General features: G+C 36.7%; 1 protein-coding gene across 1 annotated transcript in view; it reads left to right on the plus strand.

The window, feature by feature from the left end:
• LOC149299772 (otogelin-like protein) overlaps positions 1 to 12,419 on the plus strand; it is a 70,224-nt gene that overhangs the window by 5,679 nt on the left and 52,126 nt on the right. Inside the window, exons 8-20 of the mRNA XM_089486044.1 lie at positions 467 to 672; positions 1,369 to 1,493; positions 2,220 to 2,326; positions 2,923 to 3,029; positions 3,608 to 3,733; positions 4,463 to 4,571; positions 5,508 to 5,554; positions 6,096 to 6,241; positions 8,957 to 9,080; positions 9,194 to 9,371; positions 9,947 to 10,071; positions 10,527 to 10,736; positions 12,051 to 12,216. Of these exons, the coding sequence (XP_089342170.1) occupies positions 467 to 672; positions 1,369 to 1,493; positions 2,220 to 2,326; positions 2,923 to 3,029; positions 3,608 to 3,733; positions 4,463 to 4,571; positions 5,508 to 5,554; positions 6,096 to 6,241; positions 8,957 to 9,080; positions 9,194 to 9,371; positions 9,947 to 10,071; positions 10,527 to 10,736; positions 12,051 to 12,216 (1,776 nt within the window). The remainder of the gene's footprint in view (positions 1 to 466; positions 673 to 1,368; positions 1,494 to 2,219; positions 2,327 to 2,922; positions 3,030 to 3,607; positions 3,734 to 4,462; positions 4,572 to 5,507; positions 5,555 to 6,095; positions 6,242 to 8,956; positions 9,081 to 9,193; positions 9,372 to 9,946; positions 10,072 to 10,526; positions 10,737 to 12,050; positions 12,217 to 12,419) is intronic.

Below are 12,419 nucleotides of genomic sequence, written 5' to 3' on the forward strand. Positions count from 1 at the left end.
CCAGGGTCCCACTGTTTTCTGTCAATGCAGAGATGATGGCCCTGCTGGACGTCAAATGTTTGCAAAGGGAAGTAAGCATGATGTGTCTTTCATCTGCTGAACCAAGTTTCCGTGGCTGACCACCTTTTCTTTGTGCGTCTTCTAAAGTGCTTGGGCAGAACATCTGGAAGCCCCTCTCTGCCTTGAAACGTCTGCCTGGGAGAGACCTTGATCATGTGGTATAACTACCTTGTATCTTGTTGCTGTGCTCAGCCTTGCCATGGTGTATGACTTTTGACATTAAACTGTCTTCAGCAACATCACCTTGTTAGTAGGTTTGGATGTTCCTCACACAATTTTATTCCTCCTAAACACTCTCCATTCAAATATTTCATGGACTTCGTAAGACAGACATAAAGTTACATTTTGCATTTGGTTGTTTTTGTTATGTTACTAAGATGTGTTGTAATGGTCATATATTTGGCAGATTGTTGCTCCCCCAGACCATTGAGAACGTCTTCATTGAGAGGCTGGCTGATTACATTCTCGTAAAAACGACCTTTGGATTCTCCCTTGCGTGGGACGGAGGCTCGGGGGTATATATTAAACTGACAGAAGATCATAAAGGAAAAGTCTGTGGCCTGTGTGGAAATTTTAATGGCAATTGGTCAGATGACCTGATAATCCAGCACAGTAAGTTTAGATGATGGCAGCTGGAGTAAGTTTTAAGAATATTTTTGCATTTTCTCAGAACCCCAGTGTTAGTGTAAAATGGACGTATGTTTGAAAGCAAACCTTAGCTTGTATTACTGTCTCTATTTCACTTTACTGGTGACATCCGAGCAGGCATGAAACCATGAACTTCACTGAAGAGAAAGTAAACTCTTTGTAGGGTTTTCAGAACCCAGAGGTATTCATTGATTTCACAATGGTTTGAATTGATTTTGTTGGTTTTAAAAATAACAATAGTGTAATTTGTTACTAAACAGTATAAAAAATCAAGGAAGGATTTCAACTTCTTATTGTTACCTAGTTCTTATCTTTGATTGATTCCTTTATCTTCGCCATACAGAAATAATTACCTTCTCAAGAAACAATATTTCTGCGAAAACCACTAAAACTGAAGCTTCTTTGCAAGTTTACTGTTCAATTGTGTTTTACTTTTATTGCAGTTCAGCAATGTGCCAAACTGGTATTCAATTATTATTAATCCGAACAAATAAAACTGTGACAGGAGCCACTGGGAGACATTAGTCGTAAACATGTTGTCTGTGGGTATTTAGTTTAGCATTAGAAGTATGAAACTAACTGGAACGAGTACATGGAGATAAAACCAGGAACGAGTTGTCTTCTCTTCCTGTGCTAATACTGCACTTTGATGTACAGCAGGGGAATTTACAGAAGATATTGCCATGTTTGCAAACAGCTGGCACATAGAAACCCCAGAGGAACCCACCTGTGTATTGACTGCCCCTGATTATCCTAACCCATGTTCTCATGAAACAACTCATGAGGTAAGTCAACATCAACTTTTAAGTGGGTTGTATGGGATAGGCACATCAAGAGAATCTTGTTATAATATTATTCATTATGGAGGGCCAAAGCTAGCAAGTTTATCTTAAGCTGGCCTTTGTCATGCATAACTCAATTTGTAAGAAACTCTGTGATTTCTATAAATTATATACAGTGGGCCATGCTCTTCATGCAGTGGCTGGCTCTTTATACAGCAATGAAAAGTGAAATAAATGAGCTGGAACATAACCGCAAACTGTCCTGTCCGCACTCCCTTTAGTGATTAAACCCTAATATGTGATTAATGATATAGGTTTAGACTCCTTATTTTCATACATTAATTGCAGGATATTGCTTTGTCAAGTGGATCTGTAACTTGTTATTGTTAAAAGATAGCATTTAGACAGCACTTTAGTGGAATGGGGCAACAGTCCGAGGGGTAACCCTGTAAACTTAAGTGCATTTCCTTTTTTCTTTTATGCTAAATACTAAATATTTCCCAAAATAATTATACTGATTGACAAACAAAACAAAAGCTATTGATAGTTTTAATAAATTGGTTTAGAAAAGATAACTGTTACATGACAATGACAATCCCTTTAACTAATGTGGAAGGAGGTTACTTATTTCCATGTAGACATAACATGGGATAAGAGTAATGCACTGTTAATGTGATATTATGTGAATTATGTGAATATTACACATATGTCTCTGTGATTTATATGCAGGATGTGTTCGTCAAATGCCAAGTATTACTACAGTTCCCTCTTCTGAGTTGCCATGAGACTATAGATCCATATCCTTATATCGCCAGCTGTATGAATGACCTCTGCAAGTAAGTGACAAACTTAAATTGAGATGTTCCGCATGGAACATATGTAAATGACACTTGAAAGAAATAAATCCCCTAAAATTATGACCTGAGAGGTTCATAATGTGTTATTACGTATTAGAACAAGCTCGAGTGTATTTCGGAGTATAAGCTCTCATGGTTTTAGGCATGGGTTTCTGGCCTGTATTTGCACCATATTTTAAAGCTGATTGTTAAGTATATTTCATGTTTCAAGTATGAAGACAACCAAGATAGATGGAAATAAATTAATTGCTTAAACATGTGAAAAATCGGTAACACGATGTATGGTACTTTGGTTGGTGGCATGTCCTCCAACCAGCCTTGATGAAATAACTCTCCAACGTTATTCTTCATGGATCACTTTGTTTTAATGATTTTATGATTGGATCAACTTTGTTTAAAAAAGTTGTGGGCTCTTTCCAAGTAATCAACTTGTTTTTTAATGTGTAGAACATGTAGTAAGTAAATGTATTACAGTTAAATACTCATTTTATGATTTAATTGTGCTGTATGACTTTCATTCTTAAAGATTATGCTATATAAAAACATTTTTGTGTACCTATTTTGTGTGTCTTTAGACATGATGACGAAGAAACATACTGTCATGCTATAATGGAGTATGCACGCTCATGTTCCCATTCTGGTTTCCCAATACGTGACTGGAGGGATGATTTTCCTGCATGCAGTATGTATGATTTTAAATGTTACATATTACTATGCACGATCCGATGACTCTCACTATGCATAATTAGTACATGTTAAATATATATATATATATATATATATATATATGGAAATTCCAGTCGCTATAACAAACACTGGCCATGGATTTGGGCTGTATCCATAGACAGGTCTTTTAGGTGACTCTGTGACCTACTCTTTATTTAGAACATGATCAATGCATTTATAAACATCATTTAATTTACAAATCCATTTTATAGTAGTTCTATACACATAATTCTATACACATTATTGTGACTTTTAAGGCTGTGGTATACCCATTACCCAGCAAACATTCTGAACTCTGTAATAAGAACGACAGGAGAAGAAAAGGGACATTTGGATTTGGCCACAAAAAGGTACCGTCCCTCCTAAAAATGGACAATTGGGAGGTATGCAGTTTTAAAAACTGAAGTGCGTGCAGTTTCTAAAGGTCAATATAATGAGGCCACAAACTGAAAGGTGACATAACCTCTTTGGCTCAAATATATCAGCAAAATGTTATTTCAATTTATATATATATATATATTCTATATATTGCAGATGAAAAGTGTGAAGACAACTTCGTTCACCGAGACTGTATTAGCTGTTGTCCACCAACTTGCACGTATGAAAAAGAATGCCTAGGAAGCAACCTGCATTGTCTTGATGGCTGTTACTGCCCAGATGGTAATATTTTACATGCAAATTATATCAAGCCATGCATATTACATAATGCCAGGCTAGCTCAAGGGGTATTTTTACTGACTGGGGAGGATTGTTTGTTCTGGGACATTTAGGGTTCCACAACAAACATGTCAAAATTCTTGAGTAGGGATGCTATGAGTGGTGATCAGGTGCAAAATAAGTTATGGCACCTAATATCTCCAAAATCATATATTTTATTTGAAGAATAGAACTTATGGAAGTTATTCCTACTCACACTGCAGGGAACAGGGTATAGATCAGCAATCTGTTGGGTGGCAGGTTACATATACAGTCCCTTAAAGCTGACAAGCATATCTAATGTATGGAGGGATTATCCACAAGGTAACATCCTAAACTACTCCATTAATAGGGGGCCCTGTCACAGACCACAGCAAACAGGGTGGCATATAATGAATGTGACCATGCTTTATGTTCCTTGCGTAAGGCCAGATGAGCATCTGTTCCACTCTGAATTAAGGTTAGGAAATTAATTATACACATACCAAAGGACATCTAACAAATGTTCAGTTCTTTTTGCAAATACCTAGCTTAAAAATTGTAATAAATGAACTAAAATTTTAAAAATGTGATCACTATTGTATTTTGATGCAGGTAGTGCAAAACAAATTTTATGGCAGATGCATTTCTGTAGATAACCCTACTTTGATTAAATTGAATGTTCTTTACTTGTATTTCATATGTATATTCAAGGTCTTATTCTGGACAATGGCACGTGTGTTCCAGTGAGTAGTTGCCCATGTATCTACCATGGCACAGCCTACCCAGCAGGTTCTAAGATTGAGCAAGAATGCAGCATGTGGTAACTACTGATTATTATTCTTTGTAAATGCAACAATCACAAGAAGATGAAGAACTGGCTCTTTTCTATTATTAACATATTTCTACTGTTTTAATCTATCATGTTCATAATCCCTTAATACTTACAGTGCCAGTGGGTGCCTGGCATCCTCCTGACTCTGCTAATTTGTTACAGCTTCTTGGATAACAGGTGTACAACTCAGTAGAGAAGAGGTCATTTAAGAACAGAGATGAGAAAATAGAACATCTATTGTTACTAGACTAGAAAGCTACAAATAATATCAAAGGAGTATTATGTGAATCTTTTAGATGCTTGCCTTTTTGTGCCAACCATACTGTCATAGTGAACATGGCATGCAAGGTACTTCCTCTGCTTTAATTTATTCTGAGCAGTATGGGAGTTGAATTTCACAACGCCTACTATGGTAGGGCTTGCCCTTAGTTTTCACATCAACTGCTTTGGACTGTAATGCTTCCTATCATGATCACCATTTGTCTAACAAATTATTAGAATCTCATAATATTGTGCAGCAGCTAGAGGGACAGATTTTATTGGGACAATTGATTTTGCTGCAGATGTAGGTCTTTTATGTACTTTTAAATAGCCTTACTAGTCTTTTAATCAGGCATGTCCCTGGGGTTTAAAGCACCCTAGGAAATATATATATAAAGGTCCTTCCCAAAAACACATGCTTTATAATTATCATGGGAGAAACCAGGCTATTGACTTGAATATGACATTGTTTCCTGCCTTCTTTGAAGTCACTTAGCAGTTGCAATGCAGTTTCTGGATACCGAATGGAACTCACTTTTTCATTTTTAACATGTAGACAGATAGATGTAGCCTTATTAAAATCAGACCTATAAAAAAATACTGTAATTACTGTATTATTTTGAACTTGGGCAGTTTGACAATTTTTTTTATTGTATTTCGCAGTGTTTGTGCTGGGGGTATTTGGAATTGCACTGAACATGAATGTCCAGGTAATTTTCTTTACTTACATTTTGTTGTTGTATAGAATTTGAAAATTTGTAATACAAAAAATACAAAAATGAAATTGAATATAGTTTAAGTAGATTGGATTAGCTGCTGATATTAAACAAATATGAAAACAACAAGAATTTGGGTGGAGTATGTCTTCAAGGCCCCCCTGCAACTAATACACCCTTCCAGTTGCCACTAACCCTAGGTCCACCCTTGACACTCCAACACCATATGCTGACACGCTATCTCACGATAACATTACACTCACATACTAACATCATGCTCACAAATATTAACACCTTATAGTTACACATACACATGCTAACACCATACACTCATGCACAGGCATGATAACCCCAAACACCAGCACACACACTACATGTTAATATACACACTCATGCTAATTGTCTGCCCAGCAGGGGATAATCAATGCTTTAAAAATGCAAACAGATCACCTCTTCCCAGATTTATAAGGTGTAAGTATAGTTAAAAACTCAGAACTATGTCACTGATATCTGACTAAGTATGGTATTTTTCCAGCTGAATGCTCAGTAGTTGGAGACTCTCATTTCACAACCTTTGATGGCCGTTACTTTACGTTCTTGGGCATGTGTCAGTATATTCTTGTGAAAGGAATTGGAAAAGATAAATTTACCATCACCTTGCAAAAGATGTCTTGTGATCAGGTAAGAAGAGTTCGACAACCTTCTTTTCAAGGCAATAATTTGTAATAATGTTGGTAATGACCAACTTATTTCCCTGGAATTTTATTAGGTAGTGCTATCTTGTGTTGACGTTAGTCCATTTCTTTGGGGAAAGCTGATTGTGGCAAGAAAAATTAGGAGATGGGAGGTATAGGCAACCTTAATGAATATAACCTGTACAGGGGCAGGTTTATTTTTAATTATGAAGCTAAATCTTGTTTTCAGCATTACAGATCATTGTGAATAAGACTTAAGTCTGAATGAACTTGCACTAATTTCTAGACTCGTGCAAATAGATCAATTTTTTTTTTAGCATTTACCATTGGTTTTTAGACAACGAATTCCGTTTCTTGCCTATTTGTTTCAAATAAAAATCAGGGGGGTTTTATATTCAGAATTTTTTGTTGTAATTCATACTCCTATGCTCTGTCACACTTTCATTCAACCACTCATTTACACTCTCTAATATTCTAATTCACTCTCTCTCACGCTTTCTCACAATGTCCACCTACCTTCCCCGCCGATTGCTTCTGTGTCCCTGTCTCCATGCTGTGCAGCTCCGCTTCATCTCTTGCACCTTCCTGTCTTCTTTCTTTGTCTGCTTCTCCGTGGACATGACCTTCTGTGAACTACGGCTAAATGTCGAACTTCAAAGCACACTCTTTCCCCCGAGAGTGAACTTTCGCAAAATGGTGGATTTTTCGGGCACATCTTATCCCTTGATTGAAGGAAATGGGGAGAGAGCATGCCTGGAGGCTCCACCCTTTTACCCAAAGTAACATCACAATGAACTTCCCCAAAGAGTGGTGCCTCCGAGCATACCCTCTCCCTGTACCTAAAATCCGGGGAAGGATTGTGCGCGCAAGCTCCACCGACTTGCGGAAGTTCAGCGGGAGGTCATGCTCTTTGGCTTACATGCCTACATAGAAGCGAACAAAGAAAGAAGACTTTTTGGAGCAGTGGACAAAGAAAGAAGACAAAAAGGAAGAAGACAGAAAAACAAGATGATGCAAAATAAGAAGCAGGACTGTGTGGCCCTGAGATAGGGACACAGAATCAGTCGGTGGAGATGGAAGGAAGACATTCCGAGAGAAAGTGAGAGAGTGAATATGAGTGTGAGAGAGTGTGAATGAGAATTAGAGTGGGTGAGTCCGCGAGTAAGAATGAAAGCACCAACAAAATTCAAACAGAAATTCACAGCTCTTTGCTTTAATTTCTTTAGGGGTCCCTAACACACAAGTCTACTGATTTATGCCCCTAGGGAATAACTTAACCCTATTAGGGCGAAGCTCCTGTGAAGTCCTCTCTTAGATTCTTTAACATACGGATAGAATACTAGATACAATATTCAAATATGTTTAAATGCTTTTTTAAACATAGAAAAAACTGAGAGCTCTTAAGACCTGACATCTAAATCAATAAGTACATTTTGGATATTAAACGTCTATATTTTTTCCAGGTTTGTAAGGGTCAATAGCTGTATAGCATCATTAAGTTTGTGGTTGGAACCTACAAAGTTAATAATGTAGTACAGGAAAAGTTTATAGTTTTTTCAAAATAGGTTGGAATAACCAATACATTTTGAGAGGGATAAGGGGCTTGTAGGCTGCTAGTTGGAGAACTTGGCATTAGATGACAGGCTCAGTGTAATAATTTTGTGTCTTATCAACATATATTACCTGTAGCCAGTTGTCACCAATTCTGCTTCTGAATTTGTTTTTGCCCAGACTTTTCTTAAATATTTTGTTTTTCATTTAAACTTAGTTTTCTTTGGTTTTCCCTATAGCTATTTTTTCCCATAAGAAGACCAAATACTTTCTGTGTTAACATTCAGTCATTCCTTGGATATCTTTTGCATGGTTGCACAAGTACGCAATTCTATTACAACACAAACAGGTGTCTTAATAAGATACATCATTCTTCTGATTGGCAGGGAATGATCTAATTTACTACCAAGCAGATGAATGAAAGCTCTCATTAGACTGGGCAGTGTCCTGCCCATTGTCTTTTGAGGCTAGTGAGAGAACATACAAATAGGAGGCTACCAGCCAAGTGTTTAAAGTGGAGTGAAGAATTTCACTGTAACTAACAAAGGCTCTTTGTGTGGAGCTCCTCGTCTGCCTGATTTGTATAAGTAAGTCCCATGATATTCATTTATACACTAGGGCGTGTGGATCAACAGAATTTAGGAGACAATTTACCCAATAAAGCCCTAAAAAATTAAAATGGCAGACTTGTATCAAATGCATTTTTTTAATGTCAACATGACATTAAATATACTTACAAACATATTCCCACCATAGTTCAAATGTATGCTTTGCTATTAATTTAGTATTTAGCAATATTTCAATGCAAAGCCTTTAGTTCTTTAAACAATTGAATGTGTGAACGTCCTTCTGTAGTTGAACTATCACCTTTAGAAAAAGATATATTTGACAAAGATAGGAATTATAGTGATCCAGTAACTATGCTGACTCACACTTTTAGTAGTTGCTGATTAAAAAAAATGCTAAGCATCCTCATTTATTGGTGATAAAATGTAGGTTAATAAAAAACAGACTAAAAAGCAGAATAAAAAGCAGAATAATGCGGTCATTAAAATCTTAGGAAATGGATAAATAAAAAAGACACAGTAAATAGTAAATACATTCTAACATTATTTAAAATAAATCCTGAAATGTATGTTATCTTTTTCAGAATTTCGACCATGCTTGTATCCAGTCAATTACACTGGTGTTAGATGAAGATATAAATAAACAAGTAACTATACTCCGTGACGGTGAAGTCCATTTCGGAACAAACCAAGGCCTTATCTTGAATGGTAAGATTTTGGTGGAGAAATATGAATCACTGATAGGTTTTGGAGATTCATGACATTATAATGTCCTTCTGCAAAAGTTTCCCTGACTCAATCACAGTTTCTTTGTCCCACAGGAGATATTGAGGTTCGGAATTTGTCATCTATGTTTGTGCAATTAAAGACAAAATTTGGAATAAGGATTCAGTTTGCCAAAGGTGGAGACAGGCTTTACATTCAGGCCAGCAGCACCTGGAAGCGGCGAACTCTAGGTCTCTGTGGAACCTTTAATGGCAACCTTAGAGATGACTTTCTGTAAGCGTGACAACTTTAAGTACATTTATCATTAAATGTATAACTTTTATAAAGTGTTCTATTTTTTAGAAATCTTTTTCAAAAGCAACCTGTTAATAGATGCAGCCAAAGAGATTACTCTTTTTTCCCCATATCTCAATGCTTGATTTCTCCTCTCCAGCACCCATTACATCATGTTCCTCCACTACCCCCACATTATCCTGTTTCCCTTGCATGCATTTGTCTCTTTTTTGGGAGTAACCAGCCATCAAGGCTATGCAACAACAAGCATTGTGATGGGTATTTTACTAAATGCCCCATAACCACCTATGATTTTCATTTCTATTTTTGTGTGGAACCTTTGCCTACCTGTGCAAGACAGTGGAACACTTGCCACCATCATTACAACCAGGTTATATATCATGGTGATGCTTCCACCAATCTTGCTGAAATGTATTTCAGGAGTTCCGATTCCATGCCAGTAGCAACCCATGATGAGTCAGTTGGGTACTGGTAATTGCAATAATTAGAAATTTATTTGACATTTTAATTTGGACAGATTAATGTAGGATATATTTGGTATCTTCCTTCATTAGTTCTCCAGCAGGTATGATTGAAGGAACGGCTCAGCTTCATGCCAATGCATGGAAGATATCTTCAGCTTGCTTAACACCAGTAAATATTCCTATAGTGGATCCATGTGACATCAGCCTTCAAAATGGTAAGACCTAAATGACTATGTTACTGTTTGCCACATGGCTTTATTGGCAGCAATAAGTAAGAACAAGGGAGAGTGTGTGTTGAGTTTTGGTGGGTGGGCCTACCAGTAAGGCCAGTTCATTTGTATCTTGCAGTGATTCTGGAATGGAGATGCTCCAGGTACAAGCTTAGTCTGTCCTAGTAATACAAAAACAATATTTGTGTATATATTCGTAAGACAAAAAATGGTCAGATAACACGTTACGAGTAAAGTCACTTCACATATTGTGGTTATGTATAGCATATTTGTACTGTATAACATTAGTAGAAATGTTGCAACTTTTGTGAAATATATACCACAGTCTGACAGAATATTATATTTATTTTATATTAACATTATACGTTATATATCATCATACATCCCAGTGGATTATCTTATTTATAATCTACCATCTTCTATTGATTATTGTCTTTCAGTTGGATATGCTATGTACTGTGATGTTATCAACCAAGAACTGTTTGCGCCATGCCATTCATATGTGAGCCCTGGGTTATATTACCAGTTGTGTCGTTTTGATGCATGCAAATGTGGGAGCAACTGTCTGTGCAACGCACTAGCCCACTATGCTTACATCTGCAACAACCATGGCATCATGGTCAATTTCAGGTCAAAAGTGTCCTTCTGTGGTGAGTAGCAATCTTTTGTGGGACAGGACTGTATTGGTTACCCACCCTTGTTTTAAGATCATCCTTAATTGTATTCTTAGCAAATCAATTAAAAGATAACACAGTTGGCACCGCAGTAGAGATAGCCCATATGAATTTGAAGGTGCAAGATAAAATAGGCTGTATTCCATCAGTGTGAATGTTTGGAGTAGGCTTAGATATGCAGTTTCATATATAATTAAGATACCAAAGTGCATCAATACAGACCACTTATTAAGCATTCATCATTTTACATTTAAAGTATTGAGGCATTCAATATCCAGTGTATATTTTGGGTATAGATATAATGATGAGTGACTCTAAGTTGTGTCATGGGGCAGGTCTCTGTATAACAAATGTCACAAACTTCCCAGAATTTCTCTATTATCCAAAAGAGCTATAGGGCATCCTCTAAAGCCACATAAGACAGACTATTTTCTCATTGTCTTCTGAAGCCTTTTCCACCTTGGTGTACTTGTCCTGCTCTGTGTTCCTAACAGTGTACCAGTGTGTCTATAACAAACATATATATGCTCAGCAAGAACTACTATTCCTAGAGCTACTTGATTTTTCTATAATAGCTGCAATAATGTTTCCAGATACTACATTTATTCGAAACGGCGTCTCAACTGTTTTCACCCTGGCTAGGATCCAGTGGAATATTAATGTGGCTCTAGTCTACATGAAACAGAATGTTAAGAGCGTTCTAGGTTTCCTAATGAATATACTGTTACATTTTATGTCATTTAAAGTATACAGGAATGAATACAGTGATGATAGTCCTGACAAGATGTCTAATACCTCCTGGCATTTTCTTACATATAAAAAACATTTCATTTTATAGGCGATAAGAACCATTCTTGCATCTTGTCTACCCATGTTTGTTCCTGTTGTATAGAAAAATTAGACCTTAATTGTTCCCTGGTCTTATATTCAGAATAACCTCATGATTATTCCACGCATGTATATATTCCCTCATTATAACTAATTTTGCTGGAAAATCCTTCTCTGGAGCAGAGACACTAACACATACTTAAAACAGAATATTCAATTAATATATTTAGACATAATAAAAACATGATAAAGAGAAATGATAGACATTCATCCATATTTAGTTATCATAGTTCGGATAGCAGGCATCTTTTAAGTTACAAATTGGGAAAACAGAAACAGATCTCGCCTGCAATTTGCGGTCTGCTGACCACATTTAAATGTTCGTGGCATAGTCCAGTTTGTGGCTGTTTCTGTTCTAGGGAAATAAACATGTTCACCACGTTCCCATACTCTGTCCTTCAGGGGTTATATGTCGATATGGGATGTTATACCACCAGTGCACCTCATATTGTGGGCGGACTTGTTCCTCTCTATCTGCTGGAGAAGTCTGCACTGACGAGTGTGTTGAAGGTTGCAACTGTCCAGACGGGAAGTACTTTGATGAGACTCTTAACTTCTGTGTGCCACTGTAAGTATTTTGTATTGTGTGACTGCACAGTATACAGCCTTTAGCAATATATATATATATATATATATATATATACCGTATTTGCTCGATTATAAGACGACCCTGATTATAAGACGACCCCCCAAAATCTGAATATTAACTTAGGAAAAAAAGAAAAAGCCTGAATATAAGACGACCCTAAAGGAAAAAAGTTTTACCAGTAA

The sequence above is a fragment of the Sceloporus occidentalis genome, unplaced genomic scaffold (genome assembly GCF_023333645.1).
Source record: "Sceloporus occidentalis isolate IW3139 unplaced genomic scaffold, rSceOcc1.0.p SCAF_28, whole genome shotgun sequence".
NCBI classification, from domain to species: domain Eukaryota; kingdom Metazoa; phylum Chordata; class Lepidosauria; order Squamata; family Phrynosomatidae; genus Sceloporus; species Sceloporus occidentalis.